This window comes from Euleptes europaea, chromosome 18 (genome assembly GCF_029931775.1).
Source record: "Euleptes europaea isolate rEulEur1 chromosome 18, rEulEur1.hap1, whole genome shotgun sequence".
Lineage (NCBI taxonomy): Eukaryota > Metazoa > Chordata > Lepidosauria > Squamata > Sphaerodactylidae > Euleptes > Euleptes europaea.
In genome coordinates this window covers 32,731,914-32,755,288 of record NC_079329.1, presented here as the reverse complement: position 1 = coordinate 32,755,288, position 23,375 = coordinate 32,731,914, and the positions used below count along the sequence as shown (strand labels likewise).

Sequence of the window (23,375 nt, the reverse complement as noted above, 5' to 3'; positions counted from 1 at the left end):
GAGCGAGCTGGGAACTTGCACCAGGGCGGCAGGTAGTGGATCAGCCTCCGGAAGGCAACCTTCTCCACTAGACGATAGGGTTCACCGTCCATGGCAATCACCTCGCCGATGAAACGAGTCACCATTCTCGTCGCTGCCCTAACCCCACCTCTTGGTGCCCTACAGACGCCACCCTCACCAAACATCTCGGTAAGAGTAGTTTGGCATCCCTTTTCTACCAGAGCCGCTGCATGGGGAGCACCAGGCGATGGCGGTGTGCTGGCTCCTGGCCCCTTGGCCAATGAAGAACCAGCCTGTCTCTCCCCCTGAAGAAGCACTGCGTTGTGGTGTTTCTGCAGATGGTTCTGGAGTGCGGAGGTCAAGAGATGATGGAGGTCTTTTCCTCGACTGGCCCCCTCGGGAAAGAGCATCCGCTGCTAGATCTTGGAGGGCGCCTCTGGAGCTACTTCCTGCCCAGGTTGGGGGTGAGTCAAAGCCCTCCCCCTCCCCTCCCCCCTCTAGTTTTCTGCTTCGCTTTCCCCACGGGGCCCCTCTTACCTGCACCCCTGCCACTCATTGTTCCCCTGGGCCAAACTCTGGCTACCCATACTGTGGGGAAGTTTAACTGACTAGCTAGCTGTCCTGGAGTAGGATCAGTCCCTGAGCTGAGAACTTTTTACGTACCCTCCCCCAAGATAACTAACTGTTAACAATAGGCCCGCCCCTAACCTAACCTAACTTAAACACCTGCTGATTTGTTTGGTTCGGTACCTGGGGAACCTAGTCTACAGACCTGTCTGGGTTTAACCCTGGAGATGGATTTCCAAATCTTTTTAAAAGGGTGAAGTAATGGCTGGGAGCCTGGGATAAGTTAAACCCTATCTAATTCTGCACTCCAACAATGGTTCCCTCAGCAACCAGGAGAAGTGTTCTCTCTGCAAAGATGGACACTCTTCCCTCACCTTTGACTACATCTACTGGCAGCAGCCGTCCACAAGACAGGCTAGGGGCTACCCAACAACCATTTTACCTAGTTGTAATCTACTTAAAAGTAAAGATCCCTTGTCCTTTTAAAGACCTAGCTGAGCCTAGTTTTTGAGAAGCTGACCGGCCCTACAGTGAGGGTTTAAATGTGAGGGCCCTAGGCCAGACGCCACCTAACTGATCTTATGAATGAGGGAAAACCTGAGGACACACAACTGAACCCCCCCTTAAACCAGGGAGAGAGAGACACGAGCGGGCACACACCCCCAGGCAGATCAGGCGAACCCCCCTCTCAAACCAGTACGGCTTGGCCCCAAATGGGGAAAAAACCAAGGAGGAGGAGGCGCGGGTGCCAAGCGGCGCTGAGGAGAGACTCAAGCAAGCCGCACCGTCACACTCAACCCCAGGCTAGGGACAAAAAACAAAAGCACAGCACAGCACACTTGCAGAGGCGAGTGGGCACACACCCTCTGCAGAATGGGCGAAGACCCCCTCAAACCAGTACTGCTTGGCTCAACCCCAAACGGGAAAAAAACCAAGGAGGAGGAGGCGCGGCCTGGGTGCCAAGCGGAGAGAGACTCGCTAGCAGCTGCACAGATTCAACTTTAAACTTAAAAACTTTAAAAGCAGAACACACTCCCGCAGAGGTATGTGGGCACACACCCCTTGGCAGAACTGGCGAAAGCCCCCTTTGGCTTCCCCCCCACCCACAGAAACTGCTCCCCCACACCCACAGACTCTGCTCCCCCCCCCACACACACAGGAGAAAAGGTATAGAGAAAAACCCCCAAAATCAAACTGTGTGGATGTCTTCCAGCAGGAGCACTGAGGAGAAGTAAATCCAGTCCTATTCCGGTGAGCACCAGCAGCTCGGCCCAGTTGGGAATCAGATCTCTCAGCAGTACCGCCACCAAATTGGAAGACAATGAATACAGTCGGGACAGGAGGGGAGGGATGGGAGTTTTTAAACTCTACTCCTGGCCATTTCAAAAGTGAGAATCCCTGCTCTGATTGGCCAGGAGAAGACCCAGCTTGGCCACCATTGGCCGCGGGAGAATGCTGCTTACTAACTGACGGTTATGCTGCTGATTCTGAGCCCCTGAATTTGCCGAATTTATTTGGTGCGCCCCGAATTCGGCTCGTTGTTTTCCCGCCTTTTTCTGAATTCGGTTCCATCTGAACTGAAAACCGCCGAATCGGGGGAAATTCAGCTGCTTTTCGGTTCGGGACAAACCGAATCGACAACCCTACTTGTTTCGCTCAACCTTCTTCAGATAGACATAATCTTTAGTTATATATTGGACCGCGATCTTGACTGGCTCCTATACTAAAGGACTCATATGTCCATGTTACCATTGCTATTTTGTTCAATATTTTCTATTCCTTGGCTCCATCATCAACCAAAAGGGAGACTGAAACAAGAAATCTGAAGGAAATTGAGACTGGGAAGGGCAGCCATGAAGGAGATAGAAAAGATTCTTAAGTCTAACAGTGCATTCCTGAGCGGAATGCCTGCGCAGGTTGCTGTGGGAGCTGGAGGAAGAGGAGGAGGAGACCAAAGCCATCCCTGCTTCTTTGAATCCCTAGCAGGATTGCCATGTGCCCACCGGGGGTGGGAGATGTCCTGTTCCCAGTGGGCTTTGCCTGCCTGGCACCCTGACAGCCAGTCGTCCACCGCTAGTTGTCAATCTGGGCATGGGCAACCCAAACCCCCCCCCCCAGCTTCTGTTTGATGGATGGTAAATTTATCTTAAGCTAATTGTCTCAAAATTTTACTTATATGGTGAGGACATGAATGTCAAATGTATTTAAATATAATGCGTTTTAAGAAGTGGTATTGTTGATACGAACAATATTTATCCCACCATGTGTAGGGCAGGATTTTATGGACCAGACTGGGAGTCTTACAACATTTTAAATATTTTTCTCATCTTTCTCTAGGTTAAAGTTACCATTGGGGTTCTTTATAAAAAAGCCTCAGAATTAATTACCATGGTAATGATGAACCAAGTTGAGTTGCTATGGTAACTGTGACTTTTTTAAGGTTTGTATTTGGATATAAATATTTTATACGGAGCATATAATTTTCCTCCTTCTAATTCTGTTACCCCATCTACATTTTTTGTTATTGTTTCTTTTGTGGACCAGATTTATGCAACAGAGATGGTTCCCTGAATTGCAAAATAAGATCACAAGACATTGGATGATGGGGTGGGATTTGAATAACACCAGCATTTTGACATATGTTAAATAAGAAGTTGAGGAGTGACAAGGAATCACAGGATGGCGGTGGATAAATTACCAGGAAATTCTCCTGACTACAATACTATAAACTCACATGGTCTTGTACTGGCCAGTTTCACCATAAACCTCAACCTTCCCTTATAGTGGTCTCCCATTTACCAGCCTGGAGTGAGGAATTACCACCCCCAGCTCCAATTTCCTACCCCTGAGTAACTGAGGAGTGGGAGAAAAAATTGCCTCCACATAGTGATGCTCTAGGAATTTCCCCTGGTCTCTGTGATAAAGACCATAGAGACTAGGGAAGGCAGCCTAGATCATCACCTGGAAGTCACATGACATCCTCCCCAAATTCAACCCTTCCCAGGCACTGCTCCCCAAAGAACCCAGCATTTGATGAAGCAATAGAAACCATAGCCATTTAGCTGGCTCATGACTGTTCTCAGTCTTGTCGGTGCAGTGAGCGTATTCACGATACATCAGACTGTTGAAGAAGGTTCTTCCTAGAATCCTCCAGGAATTCTATAAATTCTTAAGGGCTTGAACAGTTCAATTTCCCCATCACCCTCTATTTTTCCCTATCTATTAGGTTTTCCTCCTCTCCTTCCTTCAAGGAGCTCAGGGCAACATACATGAGTCTCCCTTCTCATTTTAATACTTACAACAACTTTGTGAGATAGGTTAGGCTGAGAGAATGATTAAGCCCAAGGTCACCCATAAGATTTCCATGGCCAAGTAGAGACTTGAACCTGGATCTCCCAGATCTTAATCTGCTGCTCTAACCACTGTACAACATTGCAATTTCACTTTGGTTCATTTGAGTAGCCATATTTTCCTGCATACGCATGGAGTCTCCTGAGTATGTAGAAACTTACCTTATCTATAGATGGCCTGGTTTTTCTACCTTCATGCTTGGCATGAGCTCCCCCTTTTATACTAGATGTATTGATAAACGAAGGGTTCATGTGGAATTATGGGAGGGGGAGAAAGTTCTCACCTTCTCCCCTCCACAATTCAGTAAGCTCTCAGAGTTTTTAATAGGCTCATTCCCCCCTCTTCCTTTTTTATACATTGACTATTAGCTGCTCTCAAGATGTGGTGCTCCTTGAGCATATTCAGCCCATCTTATGAGGGGGGAGGGTTCTTTCAATTAATTTTCATTGTATTATTTCTCTGCATATGTAGAGACCTGAGTACATCATGGTCCTTCCCTTTGCCTGTGGCTGGCTTGATTCTGCTGCTTTTGTGGTTGGTTCAAAGCCCAGCCACTATACTGTTAGATAGGTAAAGGTGGTCCCCTGTGCAAGCACCAGGTCATTACTGACTAAGGCTGCCAACCTCCAGGTGATTCAACACCCAGCCACAAAAATTTTTTTTGTTATTTTTATAAATATTTTTCTTATGCTCACATAGACAAGTACTTCCAGTTCACAGAATCATCATTATAAACAAAGTAACCTTGTAATATTACAACTAACACAAGCTTATCAAATAACTATAAAGAGACAGGATCGAATTACTGTTCATCAGAGTCACACAAGTCTCTACAGCAACACATTCACTTGCTGCGATCCTCTGTGTTGTATAAGCACTGGGCTCCTCCGTAGTCAGCTGATGGCGGCTGACCAATAATGTCTCTTTCTCTCTTTCTCAAGGCTGTATCGTTGTCCGTGTGCAGCAAGCACCGTGGTAAAAATCACAGCCAGAAGTTATGTCAACAATATGACAAGCCACCGGTTTAAGCTTTGTTTCGCTGGTGATTGCTTCATCAGATTAATAATTTCTACATCTAAAACACAACATTACAATTATACAACATCACAGTTATGAAAATATTTCTAAACATTAAAATTTAATTTCATATTATAATTCCTCATTAATCTTACCCGACCTCCATTTTGTGGTTCACACATCCAAATCTGTCAGCCTTGTAGGCACCTATAACTGCTAACAAGCATATACCTTATTATAAGGATCACAGAGTAAGTACCAGGTGCTTACATTCAGTTTTTTCAATATCAGGTAAGTATTCTGAAAAACTTATCACTCTTACTATATAAGGCTCCTAAACATTTATACAATCCTAGTGTTTTTGTGCAATACAGTTAATGTTTGATATATTTTTTCTCAGATACAGCAATTACTTATAATCTATACCAAATTATAAAACAGATAAGGTCTAGAGAAGACCTATGACTACTAACAAGCTTATCCCTTATTATAAGGATCACAGAGTAAGCATCAAGTGCCTACATTCAGTTTTTCAATATCAGGTAAGTATTCTGAAAAACTTATCACTCTTACTATAAAGGGCTCCTAATAATTTATACAATCCTAGTGTTCTTGTGCAATACAGCTAATGTTTGGTATCTTTTATTTCAGATACAGCAATAACTCATGATCTATTCCAAATTATAAACAACAGGTAAGGTCCAGGGAAGAGTTTAATCCAAAAGGCTGAACCGAGTTGAACATATGGATAAATCGCGCCTCCTGTTGGCAGATCACCCTCTCTACATCTGTATAGACATCATTGTGTAATTGCCATATGGCAAAAAACTGCAAATCTGTGTCTTTATGTCCCTTTTCAATGAAATGTGAGACCATGGGCGCCTCTAAATTCTGGTTCCATATGCGGGAGCGATTCTCCCCAATCCTATATTTAAGGGACCGTGATGTCTTTCCTATATAGATTAAATTACATGCACATTTGATAATGTAAATGACCCTTTTTGAAGAACAATTAGTAAAAGACTTCAAGGTGAAATGGAAGCCTGTCTGTTTACAAGTAAACTCCTTCACAGGTAAGGGCAGGGCAACGGTTATAATGGACCAGGAAATGTATGTGAGTGAGGTGGAACGATTGTTAGGGGACAATACCTCCTATAGAAGACTGTCAAGAGATCCAACAGGAGAGATTATGCAGGTTATATGCACCGTTATACATGGTGCATTGGCTCAAGAGTTTATTACTAAAAAACTTGCTGATTTTCTTATCAACCTGCATCCTAGGGTACCAGTATTTTATTGCTTGCCAAATATGGGGAAATTAGCTTGAGCAATTTGTAACTATGTATTTATAAAGCGGGATGCACTCAGCTATACCAGAATCCATTTAATGAGACCTTGAATAAAGACAGAGACAAAGGATTCCGAATTAAATAGTGTTTATGTCTTTTTCATTCAAATCAATGATGCATACACACATACAGAGAAATCTAAGAAATAAGAGAGAGGAGTACAGAGACATGTGCCGTAAGGCAGGTAGGAATATTTTTACGGGAATATACGATACCTTCCTGTAGTCCAGAGTTCCATAGGATCAAGATGAATAAATGGGGGGGGGGCCATGGGGAATAAATAGAGGGCAGGGGTAGCCCCCCTGCGTACTCTAGCATGGCTGCTCACTCCGGCAGAGTGGCAGGCTGTATGAAATGGGAAGCCCTAAGGTCAGGTTATGGGTATGGGCTACCCCAGTTATACTGTTTCTCTGGGGGCAGGATGATTGGATTAACCCTGCTAGGTTCCCAGGTGACAAAAGGGTGACAAAAGACCTTAATGGTCTGCTACCTGGGTGGGGTGAGGAGAATTTGGAAATCTATTCTGATTCCAATGGCTTGTGCAACCCCAGGAGAAGTCAGGAGTCTCACTGATTGGCTTAATGGCTTGAAACAAAAGGTGCGAGATCGTTGCTGAAGAGCGAGTCATTGTTATCTCAATGTCTGCTGAATGGCTTTGCTGAACTAGTCCAATGTTGCAAGGGGGGGGGGTGTTGGTGCAGGCTACATGCCTGGATGTATTCCCTGCAATATGGCTTTCACTGGAGCAGGATACAGAGGAACATGGATGCCCTCTGGTTCGCTGGAGGGACTACTTTGGCTGCTGCTCTTTGACTGCCGGTTTTGCAGGATGAAGAGGAGTCCTTTCCATGGTGGCACAGGCTTGCCGCTTGGTCTGGAGAGGCTGCTGCACACATCTGCCAGGGTTGCCATGACCAGTCCAGGAGATTGGCAACCCGTTAGGCTACTCATCCCTAAGGCAGACTGTGTTTACAGGCTGGTTTGCCATTGCCTTCCCAGTCATCTACACTTTACCCCCAGTAAGCTGGGTACTCATTTTATCGACCTCGGGAGGATGGAAGGTTGAGTCAACCTTGAGCAGGGTATAATGCTATAAAGTCCATCATCCAAAGCACCAGTTTCTCCAGGGGAACTGATTTCTGTAGTCTGGCGATCAATCGTAATCCCGGGAAATCTCTAGGCCCTACCTGAAGGTTGGCAGGCTGGCAACCATACCAAGGAAGAAATGTAGAAATGAATGGGTCAGGCTGTGGCTCTCAGATGGCAATCATTGCCCTGTTACCAAATTCTTGATCCAGGCAGTAGCACAAAACGGGCTCCAGCTCATGAAAGCTTATAACACATGACATGTTAGTTTGTTGTGTTCACTGAAACAGGTATGGTTGCCAAGTTGAAAAGTTCCTGGGGATTTGGGGGTGGAGCTGGGAAGGGTGAGGTTTGTGGGGGGGGGGATGACCTCAGAAGGATATAATACCATAGAGTTCACCCGCCAAAGCAGCCATTGCTCCAGGGGAACTGATCTCTGTAGACTGGAGATCAGTAGCAATTCCAGGAGATCTTCAGCCATCACGTAGAGGTTTAAACAAATGACAACAAGCATTGATGGCACACAATTTATATAATAATATAAGTACAATCCCATACAATATGTAACAATGTACAAAAAATCCCGAAGGTCTGTAAGATTTCAACAGAATTTACAATGTTGCGCCAATTGGCGAAGCGGCTCCAGTAGAAACAAAGAAAAAGCGATGAAGTAAATTACTTTACAACTGCGGCTCATATTGATGAACTTGTTTCATTGTTTGCGCTGACACACAGTTCTGTATTTCGCGCCATGCAATTCCCGTCCGGGTTTTCCACTTACCTCTTGGAGCTCGCTTTTTCTTTGTTTCTACTGGAGTCTCTTTGCCAATTGGCGCAACATTATAAATTCTGTTGAAATCTTACAGACCTTCGGGATTTTTTGTACATTGTTACATATTGTATGGGATTGTACTTATATTATTATATAAGTTGTGTGCCACCAGTGCTTGTTGTCATTTGTTTAAACTTCCTACTTAAGCACAAGGTTTTTGCTTTATCTCTCATCATGTAGAGGTTAGCAACCCTAACAACAGGCTAACACATCTTTCTCTAGTGTGGTCAGGGAACAGAACGCACAGCTGGGGAGGTCCCCGTCCACCAAAGCCTCAAGGGGGAGGCCTTGGACAACTCGCTCTTTCTCCGCCAGGGCTCCTCTTTGTGTGAAAGAAGAACTTCAGCCTCTTCCATTGGGCTGTTTCCATGACTAAATGCAAACAGTAAAAATTGCAAAGAATTTGGCAAATTAAAAGAGCTAAAAACAGTATGGTAAGCGACAGAACAGGAGGCAGCCCAAAATAACTTAAGTATTCCTCTAAGAGTTAAAAATGCTCCCTCCTCAGCCCTTCTCTATTTGTGGAAGCAGCAGCAAAGTTTCAACAGATGGTTGGCAGAGGGAAGGGGAGAAAGATTAAAAAAAAAACTTTGCATGCCTTCACATTTGCCTCAGCTGCTTAATTGCACTGTGGGCGAATTTCAAAGCAGGCACCTGTTGTACCTTTGCATGTAGGTTTGCCAGGTCCCTCTTTGCCACCAGCAGGAGGTTTTTGGGGCAGAGCCTGAGGAGGGCAGGGGTTTGGGGAGGGACTTCAATGCAATAGTGTCCAATTGCTAAAGCAGCCATTTTCTCCAGGTGAACTGATCTCTGTCGGCTGGAGATCAGTTATAATAGCAGGAGATCTCCAGATAGTACCTGGAGGTTGGCAATCCTATTTGCACAGCTGGCCTTGGAACCATAGCAATGTCAGGTACAAGACTGGTTGGCCACTGAACATCCACTTTTACTCCAAAATAGACCCTCTCTGAGGTACAAACCAGTTGAGATAGTCTGAGGTCTCGAGATATTGTGTTCAGTTTTGGGCACCTCAATTTAAGAAGGATGTAGACAAGCTGGAACGTGTCCAGAGGAGTGCAATGAAGTTGGTGAGGGGTCTGGAGACCAAGTCCTATGAGGAAAGGTTGAAGAAGCTCGGTATGTTTAGGTTGAAGGAGCTGTTTAGGTTGAAGGAGCTCAGGCTCTGTTTAGGTTGAAGGAGCTGTTTAGGAGCTGTTTAGGTTGAAGGAGCTCAGGCTCTGCCCCCAAAATCTCCAGGTATTTCCCAACCTGGAGCTGGCAACCCTATGGGCAATAGAGTATAAATTGACCCACTTTCCCTTTAGGTATGGCCAAGTTCACAAGTTCACAAGGCTGGAAGAGACCACAAGGGCCATCCAGTTCAACCCCCTGCCATGCAGGATCCCACAATCAAACCACTCCAGACAGATGGCCATCCAGCCTCTGCTTAAAGACCTCCAAAGACGGGGACTCCACCACCCTCCGAGGCAGCGCATTCCCCCATCGAACCGCCCTTCTTCGTCAGAAAGTTCTTCCTAATGTTTAGGTGGAATCGCTTTTCTCTTAGTTTAAATCCATTACTCCGTGTCCTAGTCTCTGGAGCAACAGAGAGCAAGCTAGTTCCCTCATCAACATGACATCCCTTCAAATATTTAAACATGGCTATCATGTCACCCCTTAACCTTCTCTTCTCCAGACTAAACAAACCCAACTCCCTAAGTCTCTCCTCATAGGGCATGGATTCCAGACCTTTGACCATTCTGGTCACCCTCCTCAGGACACGCTCCAACTACACCCCTTCCATTATGGCCAATATCACAATATTAGCCACAAATATTAGACACCAACAATCCATACTTTTCTGTCACCCTGCCTAACACAATGCTTGCAAGACTTTTCTTATTGAATCTGTGACAGAAATAAATTATGCAGTCCAATACGGTTGCTAAGAGAGTTGATCCTTCATTGATTTTAATGGTTGCAAGGTCTCATTGGCCGGTTGGGACACCGCTGCAATTTTTAGCTATTATTGTTGTGTATGCATCAATTTACCCTAGTTTTATTATGTATATTTATTATCAATCTAGCAGTTTTTAACTTAGTATTTTCCTTTTATTATGTGTATGTGATAATGTTGACATGTTTGTAATGGCCTAAGGCTACATGCAAATAAAAGTATTCATTTTTCTTCTAAAAAAATAGGCTTCATGTCCGCTGATTTGCTATTAACAAAGAGAGGGTGTGTGTCATTGTCTGTGAAAATGCTGTCAAGTCGCTTCCAAGTCACAGCAATCCTATGAATCAATGTCCTCCAAAACGTCCTGTTGTCTTATCATTAACAGCCTTGCTCGGGTCTTGCAAATGGAGGGCCTTGGCTTCCTTTATTGAGTCAGTCAATCTAGAGTAGGCAAACTGTCCCTCAGCACTTTGGTGAGAGCTTAGCACTCATAACCATAAAGCAATAAAATTGCTATTTCCCACTTTACTGTGGTGTGAAGTTTGCATTGTGAGAAAAAAAACAATTATTTCACAACAGGGGTGGGCCTTGTAGGTTGCCAGCTCTGGGTTGGGAAATACCTAGAGGATGACAGGGTTGTGAGAGGGGAGGGACTTCAATGCCATAGAGTCCAATTGCCAAAGCGGCCATTTTCTCCAGGGGAACTGATCTCTGTCGCCTGGAGATCAGTTGTAATAGCGGGAGATCTCCAGCCACCACCTGGAGGTTGGCAACCCTAGGGCCTTGGCATCTGCCCCACTCTGTCCACTGCTGACGCCAGCATTGCCCTGCCCTGAGGAACTCCGAATCTAAAATCTGATGGGGGTGGGAGATAGGGTTGCCAACCTCCAGGTGGTGGCTGGAGACCTCCCACTTTTACAACTGATCTCCAGGCGATGTGGCGCTTCCGGGTGTAAACTGAAAGTGACGTAATCATGTTGGCATGGCCACGCATGATTCCTGCCCCAGCTCTGCCCCCAAAACCTCCCACCAGAGGTTCCCATGGCTGCAGTAGGGGAAGGGGAGCCAGGAACATTCTTTTCCACTGAGAGCACTGACACCATGAAGGGAATTTTGAGCCTGACTGCAGCCCACTGTCCCTAATTCTGCATTTGGGCAATGCTACTTCATTCTCAGGTGGCAGCTAGGTTTGCCAGGCCCCTCTTCACCACTGGTGGGAGGTTTTTGCGGTGGAGCTTGAGGAGGGCGGGGTTTGGGGAGGGGAGGGACTTCAGTGCCATAGAGCCCAATTGCCAAAACATAGGGGTGTGCAAAAAAAAAAATCCGGTAAAATTGGGGTTTGGGTTTATTGGGCCCAATTTTTTTTTGGGGGGGGAACCCGAAATAAGCCGAATTCCCATAATGGTAAATATGGGAATTCAGTTTATTTTCAGGTTTCCTGAAAGAAATCAGCTCTGGGGGGCATTTTTTGACGCAGAGCCCCCCCAAATTTCAGGATAGCTTGCAGGGACTCTCCTTGCAAGAACCCCCAGGTTTGGTGAAGATTGGGTTGGGGGGTCCAAAGTTATGGGGTCTGGAAGAGGTCACCACTCCCACCTCCATACACAAGCAGGAAGGTAAGAGTCAGATTCTGTGTTGGTTTGCTAATTGGCTAATGCTTGGGAGAACCCTAAAAAACTTGAAAATTTCACGTTTTTTTTCCCGGAATGGCAATTTGGTGTTGGCTCCCTCCCCCCCCCCCTTTTTGGAATTCAGTAAACCGGAACCCGAAATTTACCAAAATGGCTTTTTGGGGCTTATTTTCAGTTTGGGTTTATCGATATGCACAGCCCTACTCCAGCAAGTACCTGGAGGTTGGCAAGCCTAGTGGCAGCAGTGACTTGATTTTGACCACCTTGTTTAAGTATAATGGCTGCAACCCCCTCCTCTCATGTTGGGACCTTGCTATCATTCTTCAGACATCAGTAACCTAGGGTGGCCACTTGTTTTGCCCATGTGCTTTGTACAGACATACTCTGATGCTAGATGCTTCAGCTGGGGCAGAATTCACTACTCAGTTGCTGACTAGGGTGCATAAACTCCAGCAATGGGACAATCTCATTGACTTTCAAGCCCAATCTAGGTGCTGGGTTGTTCTTATGTTTAAAGACAGAAATTCCTGCTATTACAACTGATCTTCAGCTGATAGAGATCAGTTCACCTGGAGAAAATGGCTGCTTTGGCAATTGGACTCTATGACATTGAAGTCCCTCCCCTCTCCAAACCCTGCTCTCCTCAGGCTCCACCCCAAAAATCTCCAGGTATTTCCCAACACAGAGCTGGCAACCCTAGATTACAACCCTGTCGAGTTCATTCTCCTCCCCAAACCCCACCCTCCCCAAGTTCCACCCCTAAAACTCCAGGAATTTCCCAACCTGCAATTGGCAACCCTACTCCAAATTTGTTCCCTTACATTTATTAGATCTGAACGAACTGGATCGGGGCCTTCTCTGTTGCTCCACTAGTTTTGTAGAGCTCCCTCCCCCAGAAAATTAGGCACGCTCCTCCTTGATTTTTATTCCCAAATGATTTTGTTGAACATATTCAGCTTATTGTATTGCTATAATCATTTATGGATTATTATTATTTTTAAAAAAACCTTTGGTTTTAAGTGGGTTGTTCATCAGCTGAGCATTTATTCTGTTGGAAAAGCAACCAGTAAGTTTCTTAAATAAACAAGCATCCCTTGCCCAGGGATGAGGAGAGGGTATCAGCACCTCCCCCTCACATTCCCACGAAAAATACAGGAGGAGATGGGCACAGATGCTGCCTTGCTAAGGGCTGGTGGGCAGCCTGGAGTGTTTATTTGGAGATGTCATCACTCACCGTGAATCAGACAGTCTGTCTTTATCCATTCGCAAATAAATTCTTCTGCAACAGCCACAACAAGAGAGACATTTTTCCCTCTGCCCTTCCGTTACTGACGAAAATGTCAGACACTTGGTGAAGCACCAAATACGAAAGAGCCAACTGAGCCTCAAGTAAACCTTTAAAGAAGTGATACGTACCAACGTTGGGATCTTCTAAGCAGCGAGTTGCTTTAAACATATCCAGACCAAGTTGCAGATTGGTTGGAGGGGCCTGAAGTTCACATTCAATTGCTGTAATTTTTTAACAAATTGTGTGCTTTGATTGGTTGCTTCCAAATGCTGTTATTTCAGCACAAACTATGCTGCTTAAGATCACTGGATCAAGAAGCTTCTAAGGGATAAAGGAGAGGAAAGGTTATTCCAGCACAACAGTCATAGTTAGGGTGGACCAAAATACAGATAAATAAATAAATAAATAATTGGTTTTTATACCCCGCTTTTCTCTACCATAAGCAGTTTCAAAGCGGCTTACAATTGCCTTCCCCCCCCACAACAAGCAGCTTGTAAGGTAGGTGGGGCAGAGAGAGTTCTGAGAGAACGGTGACCGGCCTAAGGTCACCCAGCAGGCTTCATGTGGAGGAGCAGGGAAACCAACCCGATTCACCAGATTAGAGTCCACCACTGATGTGGAGGAGTGGGGAATCAAACCCAGTTCTCCAGATTAGAGTCCACCGTTCTTAACCGCTACACCACACTGGCTCTCAAAATTCCCACCTTGCCTTGACTACTTTCTAGAAACACTTGGTGGGCGTGGGCCCTAAGAAAGGTGTCTGCAGACACTATGGTGCCCATGGGAGCCATGCTGGAGAACCCTGCTTTAGCCTACAGCAAGAAAACTTTAACAAAAAATTAAAGGAGAGCCAGTGCATTGTAGAACTAGGATCTGGGAGACCTACATTTGAATCCCAGCTAGGGTTGCCCTCCTCCAGGTGGTCTCTTTAACAAACAAAAAACCTATGCTGCTATAGTAGAAACTGTAAACAACAACCAGCATGGGGCTCAATAAATTCTAATGCACATGCAACTATGTCTAACTATTTACATACTTTTATTATAATTTTCTTAAAATACCTTGACAGGATGCTAACTACTCAATCCTTAGGTGCTTATAACATTCTTATTACACATTCAAACAGAAAACAATTGCTTGTAACAAATTCAAAAGGAATCAAATAATTGTCAGCGCAATAAGTTCATTCAGAAAGGCGGGGGTGTGCCTGCGTACAAAGTTCAAAAGGCATAAACTCTCCAAATGGTAACAAGAAATCCCAGACTGGAATTGGCAAAGGCAAGAAATCGCATGTTGGAGGTGACAAGAGAACTCCTGGACTGGGCCAGTCACATACTCTCTATCTGACCTACCCCATGAGGATGGTGGGTGGATAAAATAGAGGAGAAGAGAACAAGGCAAGTCAATTTGGGTCCCCATTGAGGAGAATGGCAGGGTAGAAATAAAGTAAATAAAAATAATATATATTTTCAATATATCTTGATAACTGAGTACTGTGAAAGGAATACTTCTATAGGAGCCTACGATTATAAAGGCAACTCTAGATGAAATATATATAAACGAATTTTAGACTTTACAATTTACAAATGTCGTCTTACTCAGTCTTAGGATTGGAATTTTTTTATACATTCATGCACTTTCAAAATGGCATAGAATTGTATTATTTGGACTACTGAAGAAGGCTTCACAGATGAAAGGTGTGTGGTCTGAGCTGTGATATTATTTGGGTATATTGTCACCCTGTTGCAATTTTGTGTTTTTATGTTTGTTTGGCATGTTCATCACAGATAGATAGAGGCTAGAACAGGGCTACATACAAGTTGTTTATATTTATATTAATTTTGTGTTTGTATTACATATATATTATTCACAAAATCATTTGTATTAATATTAGCCCATGATTTCATGTTGATTCCTTACCTTTAGGGTACAAATGAAGTAAATAAAAATAATAAATTTCAATATGCCTACATAGTGTAGATATTTGCAGAACAGGAGGTGCCTTGCTCAACAGCTGGGACTTTTTTGATACGGGCCATGGGGGTTTAAGAGCAAGCATCTCACCTGGGTTTAAAGCTGCCTTTTGTTGGGTCAGACCCCTGCTCCTCTTACCTAGACCAGATTTCTCTCCTGGCAAGTGATCGTGAGCTTGAAACAGAGATGTTTTACAGCCATGATATCTGAAGTCCCTTTAACCAGAGAGGCCCAAAGTGAGATGAATGGGTCATGGAGGTGGGCCTTTCTCAAGTCTTTGATAGGGTCTCAGAATCATAAAATAATAGAATCATAGAGTTGGAAGGGATCACCAGGGTCATCTAGTCCACCCCCTGCACAATGAGGGAAATTCCAAACTACCCCCCACACCCCCAGTGACCCCTACTCCATGCCCAGAAGATAGCCATCTCCCTCTCATGATCTACCTAAGGTCATAGAATCAGCATTGCTGACAGATGGCCATCTAGCCTCTTCTTAAAAACCTCCAGGGAAGGAGAGCTCACCACCTCCCGAGGAAGCCTGTTCCACTGAGGAACCGCTCTAACTGTTAGATTATTCACCAGCTTGACTGCCTGATCCTATGTAACTGGAGATGCCTGGGACTGAACCTGGGAGCTTCTGAATACGTAGCTGGGGCTGCCAACCTCCAGGAGGGGCATGAAGATCTCCCACCATTACAACTGATCTCCAGACAATAGAGACCAGTTCCTCTGGAGAAAATGGCTGCTTTGGAGGGTGGAGACTATGGCTTTGTACTTTGTTGGGGTCCCTCCTTTCCCAAAACCCCACCCTTTTCAGACTCCACCCCCCAAATCTCCAGGTATTTCCCCACCCAGATCTGGCAGCTCTATGCACAGCAGATGCTGAGCACCACACCACCTTCATTTGCTTTCACAACCCGTTCATCCCCACACGCAAGTTATATAAAGAGAAGCACAAGTGCTAATAATTATTTCCATCCTGGTCTTGGGGAACTGGTTGGTCATGAAACATGAGGCTTGCAGACGTAAGTGTTGTATGTAATCGCACAAACCTCTTTCTCTCCCCTCCATATACCACACCTGCCATCAGAGGTGATGGCTAGGGGGAAACAGAAAAGCACTACTTAAATTGCTATAATTTCATTTCAATGTGTTGCATTCTAAGAATAGCAATGCTTGTCTCAAATGTGTCATCTTGGAACCATTTTCTGTACCCCTCCCTATGCACAGGCAGATGGCTCCCTTTTCTGTAAGCTAAGAGACGGGAAGAGCTGAACCAAACTATTTACATTACCGGGAAGCATTATACGGTGCCTTTTATGTAACGACATACTGCCCATAATTTTCAGGGGAAGACCCTCTTTTCTCACAACTGCTCCTAGTAAATCTTTGCCTCTGTTGTATCCATGGCAGACTTGCTAACAAAATTAATTAAAAAGGCAGAGTTGCTAAGGGGGTCATTCTTCAGACTGTGGTCCCCATACCTGGAAGCTCTGGGAGGAAAAGAGGTAAACATATCTTGCAGCTGGATGAAGATACATATGCAGGCAAAATACCAGAGGCCATTTATGCAGGGCTGTTTCCCCACGCTCACCTGTCGACTGCTCTGCTGTTTCGTTGCGATTATGCATGCCTTTCCTGCCCGTCAGAAGTCACCTCGCTCTCCCCACGCGTTTCCATGCATTTTGCCTGTGTTTTCCAGATTCACATCCGGAAAATGTGGGCAAAAAGCATGGGGAGAGCGGGGCGACCTCTGATGGTCATAATCACAACGAAGCACTGGAACAGTCGGCGGGGTGGCCACGATGGAAACAGCCCTACATAAATGGCCTGAGTTGCATTTACTTTTCACTACCCCCACAACTATTTATTTGGATTGCAAACATTACTAAAAGTTTCTGGGTAGCAGGATAAAGAACAGAAGGGACCCCCCCGCCAGTCTTTGAGGCTAAAAAACTGCCCCCCGTTGTGAGATCCACAGCTGTAGATCATGGGTGAAAATGTCCAAAACATGATGCACATAATGCCCTCTCTTTTCTTGCCATCCCTTCCTCTGTCCCCCCTTTCCCTGACATCTTTTTGACTGAATATTTGAGTCCTCTCTTCTGTAGAAGCCTCAGCAGTCATTCAGTCCTCAAACACCCAATTTCTGTCTGTGAAATGTTTGAGAATATGAACTCAGGCCCTCGCTGAACACAAGAGCAATGGACCAAAAATGCAGTTCTGCTATAGCAACGTGCAGGCAAGGCTGGGATTCTGGGCAACCACATAATCCTCCCCAGAGCCAGAGCAGGTGTGTCCCAAACCACAGTCCCTCCAAGTTGATTGCAGAAGCCAGACTTCGAGCTGTTGGCCTGCAGTGTAAAAGTCACCAGGCAAGAGCAGTGCAGGAAAATGTGGCTTCATGGTTCATGGTACAATTCCAGTGAGCACCCTGATGCATCAGTTGGGAAGATGAAAGGGTAACCCTCAGACCAGAAGCCTGGGTCCTTGGTGCCTTGCCGTGATCTGGGACAGGAACTCCTTGAGGGGTGCCGCTATCCTTGACCTATAGACCATGTGTCTTTGGGGGATTGAAACACCCCCCTCAAGCACTAAAGAAGGCTTGGCAAGGAGGAGCATGGCAAGGAGGCTTGGCAAGGAGGAAAAATGCAATTAGGTGGTCATTTCCTCCTGCACCCTAAGAACTAGGTCACAGTAGATTAGAATTCTCTCACCTATCTGCACAATGAGCCTTTTTGTTTGCGAATCTCCTGGGGGGGGGCATTTTTGCAGGTAGAGGTCCCAATTTTTTGGGGTAGCTGGAAGGGACTCTCCTTGCAAGAACCCCCATGTTTGGTGAAGATTGGGTGAGGGGTTCTGATTTTATGGAGTCTGGAAGGGGTCGCCCCCTTCTCCATTCAAAGCAATGCAAACACTTTGCAATGCATTCCAATGGAGGAAGGGGTGACCTCTTTCAGATCCCATAACTTTGGAACACCTCACCCAATCTTCACCAAACCTGGGCGTTCTTGTATGGAGAGTCTCTTCCAGTTACCCTGAAAATTTGGGACCTCTGCTGGCAAAAATGTGACCCCAGGAGCTTTGTAAAAAAGCCCATTGCCTTAAATTTTCCCAGCCCTCTTAAGGGAGAATCCAACCGGCTTACAATCACCTTCCCTTCCCCTCCCCACAACAGTCACCCTGTGAGGTAGGTGGGGCTAAGAGTGTATGACTAGCCCAAGGTCACCCAGCTGGCTTCATGTGGAGGAGTGAGGAAACCAACCTGGTTCACCAGATTAGCCTCCGCCGATCATATGAAGGAGCAGGGAATCAAACCCGGTTCTCCAGATTAGAGTCCACCGCTCCAAACCACCGCTCTTAACCTCTACACCACATATTGCAGATGTGGATGGAGAGAGCTTGAAACATTGGATCATAATGTCTTGTTTTGCCTGTGGTGTCATCTACATAGAGCAAAATGCCTCTCAGCCACAAGGACTAGCATGCATCAGCCACTCTGGAATTAATGGCTCCGCCACTCTGGAAATGGCAGTACAACAGACGGCAATTCTTCATAATAAGCTACAGTCCTTAAGGGGAAACAGCTCACCTTTGTGGTGCCTTAGAGGTCAGCTTTGTTCTTTAGAGTCACATTTTGCTGGAGGGCCTCCTACTATGCCTCCTTTGTTGGGGGGGGGCTCCCATGTTTTGCATTCACTTTGCATAAGTGCCTCCATGCTCCCACCCGCACCCCATCCCAGTTTCTATGCTTAATTTCTAAACTGGAACGGGACTGGAGCTCAGATCTAGCTGGGAGCCGCAGGCCTTTGAGACCCAGAGCTTTTCCCTCTTACTACAAGATACGTGGGGACTGATTGCAGGTTAGGAGCCAAGGAAAGGCACTCTGCACATGCCCTATTTCCCCTCAATTTACCTCCCCGGACCAGCTGATCCAGGGAACAATACAAGCAAGGGCCTTTTTCCCAAGACTCTTTTCTGTTCTTTCTCCTCTTCTGAGAAAGGGGAAAAAAAAAACCCATAGAAGGCAAACTGTAGTTAGAAGGAAAAGGTAACAAGTCACCAGATTGCCAGGCTAAGAAGACGTCCTAGGGAGAGACAGTTTTCCACTTAACTATTTCCTAGGGTTGCCAGCCTCCAGGGGGTGGCTGGAGATCTCCTGGGATAACAACTGATCTCCAAGAGATAGAGATCAGCTCCCCCGGAGAAAATGGCTGCTTTGAAAGGTGGACTCTGTGGCATTAAACCCCATTGAAGTCCCTCCCTCCTCAAACCCCATCCTCTTCAAGCGCCACCCCAAAATCTTCAGGTATTTCCCAACCCAGAGAGCTCCTGATTTTATGGGCCCTCAAAGGGGTCGCCCCCTATCCTCCATAGGAAACCAGTTTACAATGGTTTCCTATGGAGGATAGGGGTGATCCTTTTGGAGGCCCATAAAATGGGATTCCCTGACTCAAACGTTTCCAAACTTCAGTGTCCATTTGAGGATAGCCCAATGCAGCTATGCTGTGAATTTGGAGATTCTACCTCGAAAATCCCCCCACCCAGAGCCTCAAAAAAATCAATCTCCATAGGATAAAATGGACCTGATTTTTTGGGGTGGGGTGGGGGAACAGAAATAATTTTGGTTTTCCCCAAAAAAACTGGGACCAATAAACCTGTACCCAACTTGTACCCCCCAAAATGCACAGCCCTATTTGGAAGAAATTGAGCTGCTCCCAAGTGACACCAATTCAGAGTTCATAGTAACAGAGGGGAGAGGAAGAGATAGGGATGCCAGCCTCCAGGTGGGACCTGGGTATCCCCTGGAATTACAGCTCATCTCCAGACTACAGAGATCAGTTCCCCTGGAGAAAATGGCTGCTTTGGAGGGTGGACTCTGTGGCATTGTACCCCACTGAGGTCCCTGTCCTCCCCAAGCTCCATTTCCCAACCTGGATCTGGCAACCCATCCCCTGTTGGAGGCCAGGGGGGTCCTGGGAACCCTAGGAACAGATTCTGAACAAACTTTAAGGCGCCAGTTTTACACATATCTGTTGGGATAGAACCCTCTGTGGTCATTTATGCATGGGAGTCAGGGCCGGATTTAGGTTTGATGAGGCCCTAAGCTATTGAAGGTAATGGGGCCCTTTATATGTCCAGCTGTCCTTTGTCAACAACAAATTGTCGCTGTTTTTTGTGTTGAATATATGCTATATGGTAATTTATGGACCTAATAGGTATCTAAAGCCATTTGCACATAACAAAATATGCAGGCGGGGCCCATTACTTTTATCATAGGAGCCTACACAACACAAAACACTGTTGCTGTATGTAGGTTTTATTTTATTTGTTTTTTATCTTATATTTTGGAAATGTACATCCAGTTTTTTTCCTTTAAATTTTTTGGGGGCCCCCAAAAGAGTGGGGCCCTAAGCTATAGCTTGTTTAGCATATGCGTAAATCCGGCACTGATGGGAGTTTTGCCTGAGGTTCGTTGCTTGCTGGACCCACACCTTCCTGTCGGGAATCTATGCACCAGCAGTCTCCAAGCTCAAATCAAGTCCCCGCCCCTTTAAATGCTGCTGTATAATTGGCTTACTTTGTAGTGCTTACTGTGAGAGAAAATCCCCCCAAACCCAATTGCCAAATAAAAAAGCATTTTAAGAAGAAAAAAACAAAAAATGGAGCAACCTGAAAGGGGGAGGGGGAGAAATCCAAACCTCATTTTTAAAAAAGCTCTGAGGAAGCAGGAAGCATTTGAATCCCCGCCTCTTTACATTCTGCTTTGTAATTGGTTGACTGCTTTCTGCGATAGAAACCAGGCTTCTGGGTCCCGCACTTTGTCTTATGCATGGGGATTTAACCCAAGCTGAGCTCAGGGGAGATGGAAGAATCAGGTTAACAGAGGAACGGGAAGTCCCAGGATTTGTGAGGGCTGGCTGTGAGGTCATCTCTAATGGACAGAAAACTCATGCATAACTCCAAGGAACAACCGAGACAGACCGGGAGTAAATGTGAATGAAAGTACCCATGCATAAACGACCTCTCACACACTACTTTCCAGTGTGGTATAGCAGTCAGAGTGTTGGGCCATTTATGCAGGGTCGATTCTGCTCCTCACTCAATGCTGATTTTTTAAATCCGACCTTTAAAATGACTATTCATGGTCCCTAATGCAAGAGGAGAAAGTCAAACAAATTCCAGCCCCCACTCGCCTGCTCCTTCTTTCCTTTGTTTGCATAGCCATTAGCAATACTCATTTGCATAGCTAAGCTATGTGATGCTCCATGCTTCCTTCAGTGAATGTTTCGATGCAGGGGCGGAGCAGATACAAAAGGTCATGTTAAAGGGGCTCTTAAGAAATGCGAAGCAGGTATGCGCCGGCTTCTCAGTGTCATCTGGAATGACAGGGAATAAAAAAAAAAGTGGGGCATTTCAGCCTGGAACACGCTGCTAATTACCAAGTATAAACAGCCTTGGACTAGGATCTGGGAGAGCCAGGCTGGAACTCAACTATGGAAGCTTGCTGAGTCATCTTGGGCAAGCCACATCCTCTCAGTCTAAGCTATTTTGCAGGATTGTTGTGGGATAAAATGGAGGCGATAAGGGTTTTCTCCCCATTGGGGAAAAGAGTGGGGTAGAAAGGACCCATTAATGGGATTAACTGTTTCTCCGTCCACTTTCCCCCCCAGCCCTGCACCCAAAGCTGCATTGTTCCCTGCAGGAAAATAGAATGTTTTCTCCTATAGAATAAACTTCGGGAGGTGGGTGTGTAATTTAAGTTAGGAAAATGGCACAGCAGGGTTACTACCCCCCCGCCCACAATTTTGTTTAAGTAATGACGAGCTGTCTCTTATTTGGGCTCTCAGTTGTCTTGAACCCTAAATGCAATTGAATCGTGATTCATATAATCCAATAAGCAGCTCGACACGGCAAAGTACAAAAGATCCTTCCAATCCCACAAAATCAGACAACCAAGCGATTTCCTAGGAAACAACTGGAGAAAAACAACAGACAAGAGAAGGAATGCGAGGTTGGGGGGTCAGGTGTTCTTTTGCCTGTCACACATACTGTGACCCATAAATACAAACTGTGCCTTTCAAATGAGGATAAGGTCAAAGCAAATCCAACTAAACCACGGCTTAATTTTTAATTTCTAAAGATATCTGAAAGGACTATCTGAAAGTGACTTTTCCCCCAATTTGCCAGCATGGTGTAGTGGTTAAGAGCGGTGGTTTGGAGCGGTGGACTCTGATCTGGAGAACCGGCGGGTTTGATTCCCCACTCCTCCACATGAGCGGCGGACACTAATCTGATGAACTGGATTTGTTTCCCCACTCCTCTGCATGAAGCCAGCTGGGTGACCTTGGGCTAGTCACTGCTATCTTAGAGCTCTCTCAGCCTCACCTACCTCACAGGGTGTCTGTTGTGGGGAGGGGAAGGGAAGGTGATTGTAAGCTGGTTTGATTCTTCCTTAAGTGATAGAAAAAGTCGGCATATAAAAACCATCTCTTCTTCATTAATTTATGTGCAATAAGAACCCATTATTTCAGATGAGGGTGTACAGAGATCCTGATCCCTAGCCAGTTTGAGACTCCTTAAAGGTAGAGAAAATCAGGGTTCTTCTTCTTCTTCTTCTTCTTCTTCTTCTTCTTCTTCTTCTTCTTCTTCTTCTTCTTCTTCTTCTTCTTCTTCTTCTTCTTCTTCTTCTTGTCAGCGGGCAGCCCAGTCGACTGGCAGACAATTGCCCGCCACAACCAGGCAGTTGGGAACCCTATTTCTACAATGGCAAAATATTCATTCCAATTATGATTTATGTGGCATTGCATTAACCACTTATTTTGTCTGTAATTAATGAAAAGGTTTAAACAAACTGTAGAAGACCACTTTTTGAAATGAGTAGAAACTGGGAGCTCATCTTATTTAACTTATATAACCTTCAGATTTAGGTGAGGGGCTGTGGCTCAGTGGTAGAGCATCAGTTTGGCATGCAGAAAGCCCCAGGTTCGATCCCTGGTATCTCCAGTTAAAGGAACCAGGCAAGTAGGTGATGTCAAAAACCTCTGCCTGAGACTCTGGAGAGCAACTGCCAGTCTCAGTAGACAATACTGACTTTGATGGACCGAGGGTCTGATTCAGTATAAGGCAGCTTCATGTGTTCATGTAAAGTGATGTATTTAAGTGGTATTTTTTGATATTGTCACAACCATGGCATGGTTATTATTTAGCCATTCATTACATTTTGAAATGTTGATGGGACATATTTTATGATATCTGACACACACTTTTGGATTTTTGTGATTGTCACATGAATATATGTACATATATTTATGTGTGGT

At 45.4% G+C, this 23,375-nt stretch overlaps 1 protein-coding gene across 1 annotated transcript in view; it reads left to right on the top strand.

Moving 5' to 3' along the window:
* The first annotated feature begins 247 nt into the window (after positions 1-247).
* The window catches only part of LOC130490877 (vomeronasal type-2 receptor 26-like), a 51,602-nt gene continuing 28,474 nt past the window's right edge, over positions 248-23,375 (top strand). The window contains exons 1-2 of the mRNA XM_056864681.1: positions 248-253; positions 339-464. Coding sequence (XP_056720659.1) covers positions 248-253; positions 339-464 — 132 coding nt within the window. The remainder of the gene's footprint in view (positions 254-338; positions 465-23,375) is intronic.